Source organism: Parasteatoda tepidariorum, chromosome 7 (assembly GCF_982258835.1).
Source record: "Parasteatoda tepidariorum strain Cologne lab strain chromosome 7, Ptep-v5.0, whole genome shotgun sequence".
In the NCBI taxonomy this organism is placed as follows: domain Eukaryota; kingdom Metazoa; phylum Arthropoda; class Arachnida; order Araneae; family Theridiidae; genus Parasteatoda; species Parasteatoda tepidariorum.
Window position 1 is genome coordinate 19,741,762 of NC_141761.1, and position 21,622 is coordinate 19,763,383.

Sequence of the window (21,622 nt, forward strand, 5' to 3'; positions counted from 1 at the left end):
CATTTAATGTGATTTCCCTTTAAAACTATGAGTTTTGTTGAAGGCTTTTTCAACAGTTATTGCTACAAATTTCCACATAGTTTTTAATATTTTTGGTTTTTTTTCAATATAGTATCATAACTCAATTTTAAAAATATTTTTTGGATTTTACAAAAAGGACTTCCAAGGTTATACAGTAATAAAATACTCCATCCTCTACATTTAGTGTTAATTTTTTAATGGTAAAATTTACTATCTACTGAGCAAATATATGAAATGATAAATATATGAAAGTAAATTCATATTGAATTTGTAGCTCATATTGAATTTAACCCACAAAAGTTACAAATATTCTAGAACAAACAAAGAATATTCTTAATAAAGAAAAATATTTAAAATCAAGTTAAAATATTTAATAATAAATAAAAACTTTTTAATGAAAGTCAATAATAAAACAGTTATTTCACAAAACAATAATGCAGTAATGCTTACTTACCTCTGGGTGATAATTAAGACAGACATTTGGACGACGTCTATAAATGTTTTGCTTCATTCTTAAGCATCTTAACGTCTCATTTTGATGAACTTCTTTTGGCTCTAACTTTAATGAAGTAGTTTCACAAGGACAAGTAGTGTAAACGACAAGCATAACAAGATTGGTGTAAGGTACTTGTTGAACTATAAATTGCCTATATAAATATGTTTAAACATAAGAATGAGTAATTCAAAATCATAATGGTGAGCATACTTGATGCTCAATAATTAATTTTCAATACAGAATGACGTTAAAAAATTCTAACATAATAATAAAAACACTACAATACTGTGGTTGCTTAAAAAAAATTGTTTTCATATCTATACGGATCTTCAACACTTATTAAATCAGGCAAGTTGATCCCTTTTGTAAGTTAATAAAATATTTAAGTTGATTACAAGCCTAAGTGGATTATTAAATTATAGCCCTACAAGTAATCATCATTATACAAGCATAAAGCTTTCATTACATTTCATTTCAGAAAAGCTAAAATCTAAACATATGCATGAACGTTAGTTTTAATTTATTAAATCTTAACAATCCAACAACAGGGTTGTTTCTCAGCAAAATATTTTTTTCCAAAGTTAACAAATAAAGGAACTTAGAAGATACATTTTTGCATGAACATCATAAAAATTAAAGGGTCACTTTGAGTATTTAAAAAAGGTACATATTGCACCAAATGTTCTTTCTAAACTATTTTCATTTTTTAAGCAAGATTTATTTTTGACATACTTTATTGCACTTTTTGTGTTACATAATAGCTTGGAAGAAAAATGTCGAAAACAAAGGAAAACTACAACTTCTTTAAAGTAATGGGAAAAAAATTGATTTTGATAATTTCTTTGAAATTATCTAGTCTTTAACATGCAATCACTGTTTCTCTTCAGTTACTTGGTATTTTCTTATTGACTGAACGTTTTCAGACAATAATGAAATAAAGCAATGAATGTAAACAAAGCAAAGTCAGTTATTTTTTTTTTAAAAAAAGTGCATCGATTAAAAAAATATAACCTTGTTCCACCAAGTTTCTAAGGAATTAAAAGTTTTGAATTGTATTAGATTATAAATCTTTCTTTGTTAAAAAAAAAAGATATTTATGTCAGTTAACTCTAAAGTAATTTTAACTACAAAATCAAGTTCACTCTTTAAACTTAATAAACTTAATCAATAATTCAATCAATAAATCAATAATTCAATCAATTATAATACAAAAATATAGCAGTTTCTAAGTCAAAAAAAAAAGTCTTTTTTTGAGATGAATTACATTTAAAGTGCTTTCAAAATTCATTTTTCGATAGACCAGTATATATTAAAATAAGTTTCACTTAACTTCTGTCAAAACAAATCTGTCCATTATGCCGAGTTTGGTGAGACTAGTAAAATAGAATTATCCAAAATTCTATGTTCATTTTTAAAATATGCAGCATTTTCCAGGACATTTGGGAAGGGGATTTGTAACGGATGATAAGAGTATATGTATATTTTTTTTTTATAAAAAACATGCACAAAAAAATAAAAAACAAATCAGATAAGAAAATGTGATTAGCTATAAATAGAAAAAAAAAACGAATTATTGAATCAGTTTCCTTTAAAGTGTTACATCTAAAAAGCATTTCTGATTCTTCTGGATGTAAAATATTATAGTGGAAAAAACTACCTCCTGTTTTAAAACAGTTAAAAAATCTATTCATTGTATGTAAGTAAAAAAAATCTTGAGAGTTTAGCAACAGTCAGTTCAGAGCTCAGTTTTATTTTGAATGAATGCATACGTAATAAATATCATTAAAAAGTGTTATTTTACAATTCTAAAAAACAATAGAATAAGTTTTAAATCAAGAACCTAATGTAAGGATGAAAAAAATAAATTTGGTTGCCCAGTGAGGAAAAAAAAACGGGCCACCCTAAATACCTTTTGATCTAATGATCGGAACTTTACGTTCTAGAACTCAATCTTAATGTTTCGAGAGAGTGACTTCAAATATGCTAATTGATAAGTGCTAATTAATATTTAAAGCTACAATTTTAGACACAAAAACGTACTTTCTATGATTAAACATACATTTTTCACAATGGATTTGGATTTCTGACCCCCAAAACATTAGAGGGTAGTCGCAATCTGGAAAATATGATCCCGATAGTTTGGTCAGGAGACCACTCCAAAGTTTGGACCCCTTAATGTTAATTTTACTTTGTGAGGTTTTCGCTACATCTCAAGAACTTTTTAAGTGAATTTAAATTTTTTGCACAAAATTATAAAATTCATGCATTTAAAGATAATTCCATGCAAAAAACAACTTTTCATTTTAAAGAATATAATTTTATTGGCAAAATACAAAGTTTGAGCAAAATCGATCGAATAGTTCCTGAGAAATCGAATTTTAAATATCTGATTTTTTTAAAATTAAATTTCTCAGGAGCTTTTCCATCTATTTTGAATTTTGCTATATAAAATTATATTCTTTAAAAAGATGCAAAAAATTGTATACTTTACAATTCAAAATTTTTCTTACCATTATTAAATAAAATAGGATAAATAATAAATATTTACTTAAAGTAATTTTTTTTGCATGGAATGATCTTTGGATAAACAAATTGCATAATTGTGTGCAAAAATTGTTCAATTCACTTCAGAAGTTCTCGTTATATAGTGAGTTACACAAAAAGTAAGATTGACATTAAAGGGTCTAAACTTTGGAGCACTCTCCTGACAACCATATTTCCCAGATTACAACATCTTGTATTTTAGGGGTCAGAAATCGAAACCAGTCATTTTGTATTCAAGAAATAAACAATGTATCCAAATAACTTTAAAAGACCAAAAAAAAAAAAATTATATAAAGTCATAAATAAAGAACCTAATGTAATAAGGAAAAAAACAACAACTTGGATGTATATTTCAAGTGAAGTATTAATAGTTTTTGTATTCAAAAAATAAACTCATCATCATCATAGCCAGACAGCCCAATGTGAGTCAATGCCTTCCTCTGAAGATTTCTCCGTGACGACTTCTGATTCACCTTTGATCCCCAATTCTTTTCATTATTTGTGAGAAAATCTCTACTAATCGCACGGGTGAAAAAAATAAACTATGTCAGGGGTTTGCCCAGGCCTAATTTACTATCGTTTAGCGGTACCTTCACAAATTCAACTTTAGGAGAAACGGTAGTTTTACAAATTCAAGTTTTCGAAAAACGATAGTTTCACAAAATACTTTTTCTTAAAATTTTATTTTTGTATCCCTTAAGAAACGATAAATCCATATTTTTGTGTTGATTTTTCAATATAACTTTTAATTTTTCACAAATTATGTCTAAATTTTCACAAAATAGGTATCTCTCAGAAAAACCTAGACAGACCCCTGTATGTATTCAAATAACTTTAAAAGATGAGCTTTGAATATAAAACCTAATGTCAGGAGGAAAAAAAATTAATTTGGATCTACATTTCAGATGAAGTATTAATAGTTTTTGTATTCAAACAATCGAAATTTTTTTTTAAAACTGTGTTTTCAAATAAAATTTTATTTTGTCAGACTAAAAATGAAAAATGTTGGGCATATCACTTTCTAAAGACATGGGAGCAATTTTCAATGTTTATAGAAGTGTTTTGCTTTAAGTCAGACAAATTTTTTTTCTCTTTTAGTCCACTGGAAAAATGTTATTCTTAAAATATTTTGAATTAATTTTATTATTTTCTTGACACTTAGTTTTGAGTCTGTTGATATCTGAATGTGCTCTAATTTTCCATTGGTGATAAGAAAAACAATGCATTTTATTTGCAACATTCAGGAAACTAGTATTGGCGTCGGACACGTGGCAGTTTAAATTTCTCTGAAATGAGTCAGAAAGTGATAGAAATTTTGATTGAGGATTATATGTAAAAATTTCAATCATGTTGTCAATAACGTTTGGTGATAAAAATGACAATTTAAATTCTGCTTGTGACGATCAGGAAATTATCGAAATCTGCATTGCAATCAGTTTTTGCACATTATAACTAGTTCGAAAGGGGTTGTAACTGATTACAATATTCCACAATCCTAGACTCAAAATCAGGCTTAGAAAAAAGAAGAAAAAAGTACAAATCTTACTTATCACAGCCTGAAGAATGGCACATTGAAAGTCTGCCTTTCACTGGCTCAACAAAATCTCTTGGTAACATTTCAAAGAGATCTATCTCTTTCTCACAGGGACTAGGAACTGTTTTGTTTGGCACATCATCTTTTTCAGTGTAATCGTATTCTGTCGTTAAAATGTATGATCAGTATTATGTTATTAATACATTTAACAAACAATAACTGAAGGTAAAAAAAAAAAACTACAAATATTTACCACTTGATGATGCTAAAACCCAATCTTTGGACCACCATTCATAAAGACTGAATTGAATATACAAACTGAAACCAAAATACCACAAGTTAAACACAAAACTAAATAAAGTAACTTAAGCAAAATTTAATGTAAATACCAGAGTAAAGATATTTGCTACATACAAAGATCAAGCAAAAAAAATGCAAAAAATTCAAAATTACATTTTACTTATTTGTTTTACTTGAATAAAAAAATATGTAAATGACTATCATTGTCTAAAAATCTTAAGAAGTTATAAGGAAGGAGATTAAAGACTTACAATGCAAGCTTGCCCCAAATCCAGTTTAGAAGATTTCTCATGTGATGGAATGGCTAAAAAAACAGGAAATAATTTTTTATAAAATAAATAAATAAATTTAGCATTTATACTTTAACATCCAGCATGAAAGATCGGATGAATTTCCTTGATCAGTAATTTTATTATACTACTAGCCGCCTAAGGCGGCCAGCTGTCCGCCACGTTGAAGGTTTTCACAAATAAAGTTTTTTAAAACATAGCAGGAAATCTGAAGATTAGTGGACAATTAAAGTGTTCCTGTCCAGCAATTTTGTCTTCATATCCAGTTCTGCTGCAGATGTGTTATAGCTCTTGAGGATGTTTGAAATTATATAGCTACGATGCTTAAGAAAAAAAAACTAAAATGCTAAATACATGAAAAGAACACGAAAACGAATAAATTTTTTATGGTATCAATTTCTATTTCTATATAATTTTTTATGGTATCAAATTCTATTTCTATATCTGTTACGTCAAGCACTCAGGTATTATAATTTGATCTAGTTGTGCTTGTATAATTTTGATCTAGTTGCGCTTTCTACGTCATTTTGTTAACATCGTTTGGTTTGTTATTTAACATCATTTGGTTTGTTATTTCTAAGTTAACTTTCAAAAAATTGGCTGGCATCAGCATTTTTATTCTTTAAGTTGTTTATTTTTTCTTTTGGAATTCGTTCCTTTTTAGCGAAATGTTTTTCAACCTAATCGAATTCTTTGCCGACTGTTCTCTGTATATATAAAGAAAATAAGGTAAATATTTTTAAAGTGTTGTGAAAAGAATTTTTAGTTGTACAAAGTACTACAATATCGCTATAAAAATTATCGTCTTCGCTTAAGAAAAAAAAATAGAGCGTGAAAAGAAGAAGAAAAATTTATTATAACAATTATGAACAGCGACAAATATATCAAAGCGAAGCGTTCTATTTACGTATCGAATATGTTGCCACATTTTTAATACAAAAGTTAAACTTTTCTCCACTTTAATAAATGTAAACTAATACGAACTTTACAATTAAATTATTAATTCCTTCGTATATTATTGGTTTAAGTTGTCGAAAATTAATATTTAAATTGTGAGGTTCGCATTAGCATACATTTATAAGAGTGGGGAAAAGTATATGCATTTTTTAATAGTTTTTTGAATATGGCTCTTTGAAGACGAAAAGCATAGACTTACAAAATGACTGATAACTACATAACTAATCAAAATTTTTTAAAAAGAAAAAAAATACTTCTTCATAATGTCAAAACACAATTATGGGCCGAGTTTCGTGCCCGGGCGAGGCTTCTGGGGCGATATATTGTGATTACAGACACACACACACAGCCGCGTTTATTATTATGTATAGATTAACTCACATAAACATAATTTCTGCATGATGAGATGTAGTTAATTTAAAAAATAATTGAAATGATTTTGAATTTGCTCAACTTAATGAAAATACATCCTTTGATCATAAAATATAATCTTATTGTGTATTCAGAGTCATTAATAGAACTACTCGACAAAAACGCACAATCAAAAGAGGAAAAATGTTGAAGGAGAGAGGAGCAAATTAAATTATTAATTAATAAAATATAGAGAAATTTCCCACAAGTAAATACAATCCATTCAATGAAAAAATAGCATTAAAGTGAGATGGTTTCTCAAACTGTAAATTACATGTAAAACTGTAACTCACATTTAAAGCCTAGAAGAATTACAACTGAATCTAATATACTAATTTGTATTTCTTACAATTTACCTGCCTAAAATTTACACCAAATGTAAAATTCTCAGCAGCATAATATTTCATCAATTTTGCTTCCAACTTGCAGATAGGTTACTTTAATGCTAGGAAAAAGGCAAAGAAATTTTCATACAGATCGTCGTTTGGTCTCTTTAACAGGATTTGATAGGGCAAAAAATTGGTGACTTTGGATTATTGGAGTAGGTCGCTAATAGCAATTCAACTGTAGGTGCCTCTACTCTTGATAAAAATTGTTATTTAATTTGAGGAAAGGCAGAAGTAATCAGTATCAGTATTATAAAGTGTTTAAAACAACTAAATTTAGACCAATTTACATTTTACTGAAAAAGAAATCTGTAAAAAATTAAATTAAAGCTATGTTAAATATCAGTGTTGATCTAATGATCTCAGAAAATTAGGAAGCTTTTTTGATTTGCTAAAAAGTAATGTTAATTTGCTTGCTTAATTCTGTAATATTAATTTATTTTTAAAAGTCTAAAAAGACGCAGTTGCAATTTATAAGATGTATGTTTAGCTATATTATTATGATCTCAATACATATTCTGCATATAACTAATTGGAAACAAATGTAAACATTTTGAAAACATCTATAAAACTGTTTAAACAACATTTATTACACAATACAAAAAAGGTAAAAGAAAGTGTATAAAAAGATACTGTACCGTTATAAGAAAGGGAGCAAATCCATAAAATGGATCATTTTCAAGACAAATTGCTTGATAATCATAGGCATGCACCCTGAAAGAGTGAAGAAAATAAAATGCTTAACTACGAAAAAAATAGCGCACTTCTTTGTGTTAAATAAAATACACTTAAGCATACCTTTTATAAATTCCTATTTCTATCATAGAATCAAACAGCGTATAATCAATTTCTCCAAAGAATTTTCCAGTCTGTAAAATTAAAAATAAGGAGGCATTTGAATTCTAATAATTTTTGATTAGTGAATAATGTTATCCTGAAAAAATTGAAAGTTTAAAGTTTTAAATTTTTCTTTGATTTAGACTATCATTTACAACTAGTAAGGAGTTACTTACAATTAATAATGTATACAAAAATAACTTACAAAGCACAAATTTGATATTTTCTATCATATGAAAAAGGGTTATGGCATGAAAAAGTGTTTGCTTTCGTGTAATATTTTTTTTTCACTTCAAATATATTATATGTGCATTGAAAATTAAGCTATTTCATATAAAATATACTCCAGTAGTCATTGTCTTATAAATATACAAGTTTTGGGCTCAAATATCATAAAAGTAAGATTGTCTCAGTAATTAAATTAAAAGACATCTGGCTTTTTTTCTGAACCAAGTAACCAATAACAAGGTTAGAAGATAGGATTTCAATGGTAGTGATTGCAGCATCTTATTAGTGGTAGGAGAATTATGTACATTTTTGCAACTTGAGTGGGAAAAATGCACCACTGAAACTTGAAAAAACATTTACTAAAATCTCTTAAAATAAATTCATCATGAAATAAATAAAACAAAACTTACATGCTCATGTTTTTCTGAAACTATTATAAAACCATTGTTATCCAAGAGAAAACAATCCAATTCCTGTAAAAATTTTTTTAAAATTGTACAAATGTTTACACACACTTGTAGGAAAATATAAAAAGTTTTAAAATAATTTTATTTACCTCATCTTTGCATCTATACCTGCACTGTTGCATACACTAAATAAGGAAAGAGAGTATTTTTAATAAAATAAGCACAAAACAAAAACAATAGTTTAAAAACTAAATGTCATATTGAATTTTGAATTATTCGCCGATGTATGCATTTTACACATCAAAAATAAATTTTATTCTTTCAAATTTTTTGTGTGAATAGGAATAAAAATACTATTAGGAATAAAACATACTTTACGAATGAAAATACTTATAATTTTTGGGTTAGAAATGTTTATTTCTCTTTTAAATACAATGGAGGGACATTGCTGAAATTTTATAATAGGTAAAATACTTAAGAAAGTGAAGATGTGATGCTTAAAGTTTTACAGTGATGCCAAATAGTTTGAAATATATAGATTTTAAAATATTTTGTAAAAAAGAAATTAATATCGAGTTGTAAAATTAAATGCACCAATTTTTATTTCATAAAATATTTGAGCTCTAGCTTCTATTAAAGCATATCTTTTTCGTGATAGCTCAAGGGTCATAGATCATGTATTTACTGAAAAAGGTACTCTTTTTTTAGAGGGCTATTTCAAGAAGAAATGATACCCTTCACAAAGCGTTCCGGTGGCGCATTTGGTTAAGGCATTGTCACTAACACTGCTAGTGGAAAGTTGCGGGTCATGAGTTCGATCCTGGCAGTCGACAAAATTGTGTGTATTCAAAGAAAGATGCAGGTTAAATCTATCATGGTTGAAAGTCCTCTCATTGGCTAAGGTGTGGAAGTTTGGAGAACAGGGTGCCAGCTCAGACGTTGTCTATGTCATCTAACGTATTCAAAATTAAGTATCATTCCTGCCTAGGCTGTTGAAAGATATGGCCATGGTTGCGAGGTATGATATGCACAACCAGACCCGTATAATATACACAAACGCCGATCATGTAAAAGCAACATCGCAAATAATTGTTTTACTATTAAAATGTTCCTCTTCAAAGAAAGTTTGTCCTTTTTGAATTCCCAAGAGAAAAAGGATTCATGTTTACGTTTTTCTAACCAATGCAAACACGATTTAAAATTGTATTCACATGATTTATGATTTAAAATCACACATCACGATTCCTATTTATGTAATTTAAGATTGCGCAGTGTTTTGTATTCAGTGTGATTTAAAAGCCACAATTATGATTCGCGTTTGATTGACTTAAAAATTATACATTCGAATTCATATTCACGCGATTTTAAAATGAAACATCGATATTCATATTAATGAGATTTTAAAATCAAATATCGAGATTTGTATCCACATAATTTTTATCCACATCATATAAAATGTAGCTATTCGTATTCACATAATTTAAAAATCACAAATTGAGATTCATATTCACACAATTTAAATCGCATTGATATTTTTTATTAAAACGTTGATAACATTCTGTGGATAAATGTTTCTTACATACACTTTTTTTCTTGCTCAAAATGCATGTATTTTTTTCAATTATTTACAAAGTATTACCGTTTTTGCACATAACATTTTTGCATCCTATTTTCAGCTTTTTACCAAACTTATCCTTGTGGTATAAATCAATAAAGAGTTCTATAAAAATTAAAAAAATAAAAAATTAATAAAAATCTGTGATTTTCAAAAAAATTTTGTCAAAATAAGGTGATGACAAAATGGTTGAAACTAGTTACAAGAGGAAATCAATACGTGCAGAAAGATTTTCATTTGTATCTAAGTTTGCATATAATTTTTCTAAACTCTTAATTGTAAAACTTACTTATAAGAACATTTTCTTAAAAGTACAGAAAATAATTATTTGCAGATAATATGTTTAGTTTTTATTCCATTCTCCATTCTAAATCACAATTTAGGAAACTTCATAAATTTATATTCTGCGATTTAACTGGAATTTACTTTAATGGTTTTTCAAACTTAAATATTGTTTTTAAAGGATGTTTTAGTCTAATTACTTGATTATTATTTGTAAATTACGAGCTTGATTTCCAATAGCATATGATTTAATTTATAAGGAGAAAAAATAGAAACTTGCTTTAGAGGTATGATCAAAAAATTGATCTGCAAATGTTGAATGATGAAACTGCAATCCTACAACAGCAGCTGGGGCTCTTTTTTTCCCACTTCCAAGAAATATGGCATGACTTCCAGTGACTAAACTACCTTTCTTGTTACCTGTCAAGAATTTATCACTTATTTTTTTTTTATCAATGCCAACAGAAAAATAAAAGTAAACACTCAATTAATTCACAACAGAGCCATAAGAGGTGTTATTTAAAATTAGTATATCTATACCAGCATCATAAGGTACTGAAAAGACGAATGCTGAACTATTGATGTTATGGAAATCTACTGCTCGTTTGTAGTATTCTTCTTCAGTTGCTTTTGTATGAGTTTCAAATATTGGCCTAGAGAAATAATAATAAAGTTAAAATGAAAATGGAAGAATTATGGTTTAGATGAAGACCTTAAAATCAAATAATACATTGATAAATTTGAAACATAATTTTTAACTGATATGAGAAAAATGGTTAGTTTCATACAGTTGAGGATAAGTAAAGCGATCTCTTCTACAGTCCATATAAATACAAATGTTATAACGTCAGATCACTATATGGTGAATGTATAAAAATAACACATAACTTAAGAAACATTTTAACAATATAACGTTATAAAATAAATTGTAAAAATATTTTTAACTGATAGATTAATATTAAATATCACGAATTGTTTCACTTTATTATATATTTTTGTTTTAGGGGGCAGCGAAATTGTGAATATTTCTTTATCTAAATTGGCAACACTTGAGCTAGCTCTAACTCTGGGTTAGTTTCACTGAATGCATGCTATTTACAAACTACTACATGGTGATTGACAAGCTGCTACAATTTTTCGGGTTATTCTACAATATTTTTCACAGCTCTAGCTTGAATTGTTTACACACAATATCAAGAAAAGTACATTTTTCATTATTTTAGAGCATACTGTAATTGTGAACTATAGAAACAACATTTTTATAAAATATATTTTTTTCCATATTTTTTTTAAAAAGAAGAAGACATTAAGAAAAAATTGAAATATTTGCCTAGAGTTTGTTCAATTTAGAGATCAATTTATATTTTCTAAGAGTCAAAAGTTCACCAATGGACCAAATTAATTTTTGATTCAAATTTAAAAGTGGCAAAAAAAGGAAAAATACATTTTTTATTTATTTCCAATGGCAGGGAATACAAACAATAACACAGAGGAACAATAAAAATAGAAAATAACAAAAGACCGAAGTAATCTCTCCAAAAGCTCTCTGGCACGCCAATATCTTGCGGTCTCCGATTCAAGTCCGTGGAGCCTCCTACAGCAATGGAGGTGCTCTCTATTCATTGGTGCTCCAGAACCACACAGTTGACACTGAGGGTGGTCATAAATAAGGAAAAATATAATAATAGTAGTGAAAAAATAATAAAGGAATGGAGATGATGTAGAAGATTGAATACATCAGTGTTAATGACCATACCATCACTGACTCAATCCTTTACTAAGATAAACCTATCTTTAATAGATTTCAGAAAAGTGCTTTACGTTTTATAATTAACTTTACACCAAAGAGGAGTTAATATTGAAAGTCACAACAATTTATTGAATGATGAATCTTTAATTCCTCACTCTATTCAAACAATAATGCACTGACATTTTAAAATCCTTCTGTTAAAAAAATGTAGCTCATATTTAATTAATATGTCAAATGCAAATTAAATATCAATGTAGCAAATAATTTAGTTTTTAGAGCATTTGTAAAGTTAAATTTTGAAGCTTTTTTACCTAGTTGTAAATATGCCTGTTTACAATACCAATTGCTTTATAAAAAGAAATATTCTCTGTGATATTAAAAAGATAGGAAATTTGTGTTGCCAGTAAAAAAGATATAAAAACAAAGAAAAGCAAAAATTTCTGCTTTATTTTTTTTACATTATTTCAGGAATCAAACATTTAATGATTTAAAACTGAAGAAAATTAGCTATTATTTAAAACAAACTTACTTTTCAGTTGAATTGTATTTATCAGCTGAAGATCGGAGATCTACAAATCTTAAAAGTCCACTTCTTGTTGCAATAAATGTAACAGTTATACCAAACATCTTCACAAATTTTTGTCTGAAAATATAACCATCTAATGCTATAAGATATTGCTTTGTTAACAAGACACACAAGAAATAATATGCAATATTTAAACTTAAGGCTTATTTTATATATTGTGTAAATGTTTCCATCAGAAAAACACAATAAACTAAATTAGAACAGTATCAATTCTCTATCAATTTACAAAGAAAGTAAAATGAGACACGTATTTAAGGAGCGGCTTGGGAAACAGAAAAATGCCTGTTAAATCCAGACGCTTCTTAAATCTGAGTTTAAATTTAATAAAAAAATATACATAAGAAAACAACTTACATAAATTATTTCATTTTACTTATATAATGTAACAGTTTTTTTCCCTCCCTAATCTAAGAGGGAGCATGAAATTTCCAAATGATGCGATTATACATGGCGAGTTATAGACGCTTACTTTAAAGATCTTCAATAAACCAGCACATTGAAGTATTTTGAAATCAAGCAACAGCATTTTCCTTCCGAACAAAAATGCTATGTCATCCACTTTTCACTTACAAAATCATTGCTTTTGTATGAATTTAGACTTTAAGACAACCTATTTTGATTTAACATTATTAGAATTCAAATAAATATATTTGTCCCCCAAAAGTTCTTAATATTACATGTACTAATATTCTAAAAAATTGTTCATATTTTGCATGAATGTAAAATATGACGAGCAAAACATTTAGTTCTGCTAATATCGTTAGAATTTAAAGCCCTGCTAAGAGTTTCATTATTTCAACTTTTTCTTTTATGGATCTTTTAACCAAATGAATAAAAACCAAGCTTTCAAGGAGCTTTTCTTACATATAACTATGAAATGTTTTAGCAATCCTTAAAATATTCCTCTGACCCTCCCACTTTTCTTATCTTCTAGAAAACGAGACAATAGACTAATTAGTTATTCAGTTTGGCTGACACTCCCCTTTTCCCTGAAGGTTGCACCTGCTGTTGATAACTTTGAAAAATGATTCAAATACTTTTAAATGTCAATATATTTTTCAGCAATTACAAGCCAAAATGCCCTTCATAATTTTAAACAATCGATAGTGTACTGGGCAATTTCCATATAGTCTGAATTATTTCATTACTTGATTTCACTATGTAAACCAATGTGTTTAGACTTGCAAGTTAAATAAAATAGGAAAAAAAAACATATTCTAAAATAACATAAGACTCAATTTCTAAAAATAGAGAAAATACCTCCCTAAATGTTAAAATGGGCCTTATAAAATAATCAGTTTTTTGACTGTAATAAGAAAGAACAAAACTGTAATTTATTGTCCTCAAATTAATGCTTGTGATTAATTTAGTTTCAAAATAAATACATGAAACAGAATGCGATTAATCCTGTTAAAGGTGTAAATTGTTATTTACTTTCTTTTCGAGAATTCTATTCATGATTCTGCTCGAAAAATCTGAAAAATAGTGACAGAATAAAAATAATGACAGTCTAACATTAACTGTGAAAAAATAAACCATAATCAGATATTTTTACGTTATTTATTCTAGATCATTGATAGGAATTTTAACTAGCTTTCAAAAATTAGCAGAACTTATATTTTTTAGAACTTGTCTTAGGATAATAATAATGAAAAAAATGCCAAGAGCTAAATAGACAGCATTTTTTTAACAATAAATTTAAAGCACATAGATATCAAAATTTAGTGCAAAAATAATTCCACACATACTAAGTTTAATGCTCATACATTTGAAAACATAGAGAGACGAAGATCAAAATATTTTGCAATTTTTTGTTGCACAAAAGTGACCAATTTAGCATTTTGACTCCACAATAATAATAAACACTAGTTAAAATACCGTTATAAAGCTTCAGATTCTTTAGCTTATCAGCTGTAAATTGAGTAGCTCATTGAAATATTAACTGAAAATTTAATATGTTTAGGAATTTTCAAGTGAATCATGAACAAAATGCTTAATAAAAAAAGAAGATATTTCCATATTGTCTAAGAGCAGAACTATGTAGTATAGCATTTTTTCTGAATAAAATTTGTAGTAATTAATAAAATTTATCCATTCTTTATAATTAAACATTATTTAAGGATTTAAAATTTTAAGTTTTTGATGTTAATAGGTTAAAACTTTTTGCAGCAAAGAAAGAATATAATTAAAACAAAAATTATGTATAAAATTTATAAATTATGATCCAGAAATGTAACTGACTCTTACATATAAAACCGAATAGGAACATGTACAATACCCTGGGTGAAGTAAAACACATTAGCTACATTTAAAAATTTATTGCTGCAAAACACATTGCAATTTTGAATAGTAAATTACATAAATTATGAATATACTGATTAACATTAATGCTAAAAAATACATAAATTTGAAATAAAAAATAAATTTTTTTTAATTCAATGATAGAATGTTGTGACACCTCTTAAGTATAACATTGAAGCTAAATATCATTATAAAAATACAGAACATACTTACAATCCAGTATGATGAGCTTCAAAAATACAAAATGATAAGGAAAATAGCATTATTAACACACATTTCTCTTACCTTTTCTCCATGGCTATCTACATGAAAATATATTTGAGTAGTTCAGATGTAAAACCTGCTAAATGCACATTTTAAAAAGAAAAAAAAATCAAATCTATCATCACAAACTAAATTTTTATTGCATACTAAATTTTTTTAACAGATTCTTTAATTCCATTTTTATTAGTTTATTAATTGTCAACAAACTTTTTATTATGGTTTGTTGTCACCTTTAAATAGCAGGTTTTACAACCAGGCAACTCATTAGAAAATTGTGGCAGAATATAAATATTGTGGGAGAAAACACTTACACAAAAGCAGGTAGAAATTTAAAGATGATTATTACAGATTGCAAAATTACAAGGTTGCTTCTTCAATGAATTACTAATGCATACCAATGCAATTTTATACTAAACTAAACTCAGTGGAGCAATAGCCCATAGAGGCCCAAGGCCTACTGTGCCAATCTCAGTTTTCTCGACTTTAGGCTCTGGGGTGCAGGAGCAGACATTCCGGTTAGGTGGTCAGCCGAACGCGAAACCTCCAGTGTTTAGTTCCTAAGCATGCTTGGTACTCATTTATCGACCTACTAAAGGGATGAGTTAACTTTGCCCGACCCCGAGGATCGAACCCAGGACCTGTGGCACGGGAGCGAAGTGCTCCAACTCAGCCACCGGGCATCACAATTTTATACTAATTCTACGAAATTGTCCCTATTGTAATAATTTTTTGTGTTTTGTCAGATTCACATATGCTAATTAAGTTAAGCTATTGGAACTAGCAAATTTTCATAAGGTAAAGGGACTGGTGGAATTTTTCTTACGCTCATATAGTGTGTGTCGTCTTAGCATACAAACTTTGTTCTTAAGAAAAAATAGTTTTATAACTACATTTTAAAGCAAACAAATGTTAATACAGTGACTTATAAACTCATTTACAGAGAAAGAAAGTAATTTCACCAATGATCATTTAGAAGAAATGGAGATAAGTTAACACATGTGTTATTCCATTAGATGCATAGTTGAGACCTTTACTAATTACATACATTACATAAAATAATTTTAAACATAGAGTATGATTCTCAGCGATGGAAACATTTACTGAATATAAATAAGGAGACTAATAAACACACATCAATAATGAAATGCAAATTTCAATAAAAACATTTAAAATCACAAATGGTAAAAATTTGATTATATACCTATATGTGTTTTGGTGTCCCAACAATGCAGCTTCACTAGTGAGATAAAATCCAGGAATTGTAATAACAGAAATGATTAAAATCCATCTACTGATGAAGGTGGATTTTAATCATTTCTGTTTTTACCGAGTCACACATAGGTTCTTAAAAGGTTTGTTTTTCTGTTTTTACCGAAACACAAATAAGTTTTTGATAAAAATTTTACCATTTGTGATTTTAAATTTTAATCTGTGATTTTTATTGACATTTAACATTTCATCACAAAGATTCACTTCCTTTAACTTTAAATGAAATGTTACGTGAATAACAAATTGATACATAATGTATTGATTACATATCTTAATAAACAAAAGTGATTTTTAATATGTAATTTAAAAACAAAAATAAATGAAAAAGTTTCACGATTAGTTCAAGATTAAAAATATGCAAGAAATTATAAAATTTATTTTTTCAATAAAAATAACAAAGAAGAAAAATTGATGAAATTTTTAATTTGTCACTTAATTTTTAAAAAATTGTAATAAATAATAACAAAAACTGTTTAATATAAGATATTGTAGTGTTGGATATCAGATTTTTATTTTTTATTCGCCAAAATGAAAGAATTAAAAATGATAACAGGTTTAGCTTACACCAAATATTTTTTTTGTATCATACAATTAAAAAAAACATGTTAAAGTAGTTTTTTAATTTTTTAAAGCTAAAGAAATCACAACTGATTTAAACCATTAATTAAAGAAGTCACAATTGATTTAAATCATGAATATTGCAATTAACAATTAAAAAAACTGATCATTTAGATTAATTACTCATCTACAAACATTACCTGGGCATTAATGACATCAGAAGAACTAGCGGGCTTAAGCATTAAATGATAAAATAAAAGTTAGTTAAAAAAATTAAGGTATATAATTAATTACAGAGGTCTGTGACAGTAAATAACTTCACACCTTATTAATTCAAAGTCTAACAGATATAAAGATTCAACAAAAAAAAGCAAACATATAATTTTCTTTACATATTAATTTAATGTTTTAAAATTAATGAACTATTTTCAAATATTGTAAGTTTTTTATAAGCTACATTTATTATTTTACTTTATATTTATTATATAAACTACATTACATATATTTTTACAGTTAAAAGAAAACTTACATAAAAATTAGCTATCGAGCAATTTAAGGGTTAAAATGAAAGTTTAAATTAAAAAGTAGAAGAACACATGCATATAAATGCACCAGTTGAAATAAGATTTTTCTCCAAAAAATTTATTTTTAAAAATTTTTGTGGATATTTTAGAAAATTTTATTTAGACACAACCATACAAAATCAACCTCTGTTCCACCTAAGCTAGGATAGTTCCTAAAATAAAAGTTGGTAAATTATATATTTATCAAATACTCTTTATTTTAGGGCTAAAACATATATGAATGCTTTTTATTTGTCAAAACTGTAGTGACTGCAGACTAGTTTCACTGTTTAGAATTATTTATGCTATTTTAGCTCATCCTGTAATTAAAAATGTTGATATCAAATTTGTTTTTTATAGATGTAGACACATAAGTTAAAATAAATAAGTTTCATAATACTTTTTCTTTTGTTTGAAAGGTAATTTAAAAATACACAATGAAAATATTTAATAGGAAACCTAGTTTAAAGTAAAAATTTAGCTTGCTAAAGGAAATATTAACAAAATGATTAACTATAGAAAAAGGATATCTTAAGATGAATTGAAAATTCACTTTAACAGCACTGATAAAGATATACTCATAGTCTTACAATACTTATGCTTATAAATTATTTCGCTTATATATCAGCATTATGTCTATAACTGTGAAGCATTTGATAGAAATAAAATAAGATTTGCAATGAGACAATGCAATGTATTATGAAACAATTGAAAAAATCAGTTTGTTTTATAGGAGAGGACAACTCTAACCTTGGTAACTCTACCTTGAATTGGGTTTATTGTTAACAATTAAAAAGAAAATTTAATCCTAGCAAACAAGAAGAAGTAGATAATACAAATTTCGATCAAGGCAGGAGAACTCAGCAGTTGATTCTAGAGCAAATGTCTTGGTAAGACCTGGGGGTGTCTTACTTTTGTGGTGGAGAGCCAAAAAACAGCGACAACCCGCTGAATGGTTAACTATTTCCAAGAAGATAAGTTACTTATTTATTGCCTATAGAAGGAACAAAACCTGATTGAACAGTAACCTGATACACAGGTCAGGAATCAAATCTGGGCCATATGATGCATAATCAGGCATAATGACCACAGATTTGATAAACATTCCAAAAAAAGTATTTTACAGATTTCAGTTTTTATTTTTTTTATTTCTTTAAAGAGCCTATTGATAAGAGAATAATAAAATTTTGCAAAATTATTTCAAACATAATGTTTGACCAACAAAACTACTTCATTGGAACACAGCTAGTAAAAGAGAAAAATGAAAAATTAGGTGAAGTAACAGAAATCAAAAAATTTGATGGCATAAAATAATCCAAATCAAGAAGTTTATTTACTGAAAATAATACCAGGACAAGAAGTTTGCTTAAAAGTTTGTAAAAATATGTTAGTGCTTAGAACTAGCATTCAATTTTCTTGCAGAAATTCTTAGTTTTGCTGACTAGTAGAAATTAAGACAGTTAACACAACTCTCTCTATTAGTACAACCCTTCAATTTTAACGACCAATATATGAAGTATCACAAGCTATTCGATTCCACAGACGTAATGTTATTGTAATGTCCATCAGAGAGCCCGAACTGAACTGTTCATTTCAATATAGCACCTGAAATTTTATCTTTTTTCTTAATTCCAAGAAAATTACTACAAAAACAGGGGTTAAATATTTTTGCGCTTTTGAAGTAAACATTCTCGCCAGGAAATAATTCAAGCCAATATTTAGTTTGATGTTATATTATATTAGTTTTATGTCAATAAATCTCTAGGAATAAAGAAAATGACACTTTATTCTTATCCGAAGTGGTCAGGCCTACTTTATGGTCAAAAAGATGGTGAAATATTGATTATGTTTCATTATAGAGATTTTGGAGTGTATATTGTGTTCCTATGCGGAAATCGGAGTCACACCTGCATGCATTCATAAATTTCCTTACAAACGGTTCAATTAATTAATGAATCTTATTTTTCTCATTTGAAGGTGGCATTTACTCTTCTGTGATGTGATTAAGTGGCTTATTTTGGAATTAAAACACATAGTATTTATAACATTCTTCTTAATTTTATTTTTGCTAAGTATTTTTTTGGAGGCATGTTATTTAGCAAAAATGGCTGCTTGGCCCCAATGTAAACATCATATGTTTCAAACAGAAATGAAAAATGTTGAAGGAAGTTGATAAAAGAATAATGTTTTTGTTAAATTCTTTATGAATTATTATAATTGTTTCTTTATGAAGAATATAATATAATAAAACTGGATGTTTCATTCTTATGATTTATCAATAATATGAAAAAATTATTGCTTACTCATCCATTGAAGTTATTTTTTCACATTCTACAGAAGTTGCTTTAGCATCAAACACCAGACTTTGTATTAAATCTTTTTCACCTAAAACAAAGACACATTTAATGATTTCAATTAAACTTTTTATATGCTAACCAAAACAGGAAGAAATATTTTTCAGTTCCAAAACAAAGAATAAAAGCAGTAGGTTTGTTTTATTGGCAATGTCATAAGAATATAGATAAATTTGAAGATAGTTAAAAGTAATATTTATAAATGCAATACGCTTGCTTCCAATCAGTAGTTAATGAAAGTCACCTAGGAGTTAAGGGCACCAACAGAAATTATTCCCAAGGGGTGCAACTAGTAAAATGTTCTTTTAAATAATTCAAAAACCGTTTTTCATTGCAAAATATATTTACATGCATTGTAGAGCAGAAATTTTTACAATTTCAATAACTTAATTGAAGCTACAAAGCAAAAATTTACAATTTAATTACTATAAAAAATTTAAAACAGATAATAAATAACAAACTTTATTTAAATTTTTTAATTAAAATACAGTATGAGCTCAAAAGGAATAAACAGAGTTCTAGTGCTCTATAATTTTAAATTTAATATTAAATAATTGTTTTTGCTATATCTTCCAATTAGAAAAAAATATATCCATCCATCCATCGTTTTAACTATCAATGCAGGTATAATAGTTAATTTTAAAGATATAAATTTAAAAATGCAACATTTGTAGTGGGTTTATAAACCAGAATAGTTTTAATATAACAAGAACTGTTTTTAATTTTCTAAAAAGCCCAATCAATTTTCTAACATTTAAAATTAATAAAATACAATTAGGCAAAATATAGTTTTTTTAATTAATTGGATTTCGAGAGGGTGCCCATGCAAAAGGTTTTCAAAACTGATTGTAGTAACCTATTTTTTAAGTCATTAAAATAAAATAATGAAATTATATACATGTATAAATAATTCTAAAACTATAATTTACACTTTCTTGCTTGTTGACCAGTGGTCAAAGAAAACAACTAACCCAACATTTCTATTTAAAATGAATTAACCACAGAACTATATATTAAACAATAAAAAGACAACAAGAGCTACTAAACAGACAAATCTTGTGCCAGCAGGAGTTTTTATGATGTCAAAATAGCAGTTAGAGTTGCATTAACAGTTAGTAAATATTGTACAATTTAGTATTTTGTTAGTGGGTTCTTACAGTAGCTTCGTTTAGTGAAATTCTTGTGTCAATACCTTTTTATCACTATAATACTAAAATGATATTAAGGGTATAAAGCAGGGCACAAAATTTTCGTTCCCCAGCTCGATATCAGCAATCATATATTTGGTGAGTAAGTACCTTCTAAATTGTTGAATTTGAAGAATCGAAAATTAAACTACATACTCTAATCTAATATAGCCATATAATTAAACTATATAGATTATCGTTCCTCAATCCAGAGGCACCTAGTTTTTGCCTGTGTTTTGAAATTATGCAATTGTTTTTCCTCAGAATAAAAAATGCACAGTTACTCATTTTTTACTAAGCAAAGCATTTTTTTTGAAACATCGAAACCGTATGACAACCTTATTTTGATTTATTATTATTGTAATAACCATGTTTTAATTAAGTTCTTCATACTACATTTGTTAAAATTTTAAAAATTGTTCAGGTTTTTGATGACTGTAAAATAATGGCGAACAAAAATTTTAGCCTAGCTAGTATCTTTA

At 27.2% G+C, this 21,622-nt stretch overlaps 1 protein-coding gene across 8 annotated transcripts in view; it reads right to left on the bottom strand.

Annotated features, from left to right (window-relative positions):
* Nucleotides 1–21,622, bottom strand: part of LOC122271814 (voltage-dependent calcium channel subunit alpha-2/delta-3) — a 485,956-nt gene that overhangs the window by 2,065 nt on the left and 462,269 nt on the right. For all 8 annotated transcript variants that reach the window (XM_087167453.1, XM_087167454.1, XM_087167451.1 and 5 more), the window contains 12 exons: nt 19,903–19,984; nt 12,588–12,701; nt 10,849–10,961; nt 10,589–10,728; nt 8,561–8,596; nt 8,415–8,477; nt 7,738–7,808; nt 7,578–7,653; nt 5,147–5,199; nt 4,849–4,913; nt 4,608–4,758; nt 476–668 (listed from right to left, as the gene is read on the bottom strand). In XM_087167453.1, coding sequence (XP_087023579.1) covers nt 476–668; nt 4,608–4,758; nt 4,849–4,913; nt 5,147–5,199; nt 7,578–7,653; nt 7,738–7,808; nt 8,415–8,477; nt 8,561–8,596; nt 10,589–10,728; nt 10,849–10,961; nt 12,588–12,701; nt 19,903–19,984 — 1,157 coding nt within the window. The remainder of the gene's footprint in view (nt 1–475; nt 669–4,607; nt 4,759–4,848; nt 4,914–5,146; nt 5,200–7,577; nt 7,654–7,737; nt 7,809–8,414; nt 8,478–8,560; nt 8,597–10,588; nt 10,729–10,848; nt 10,962–12,587; nt 12,702–19,902; nt 19,985–21,622) is intronic.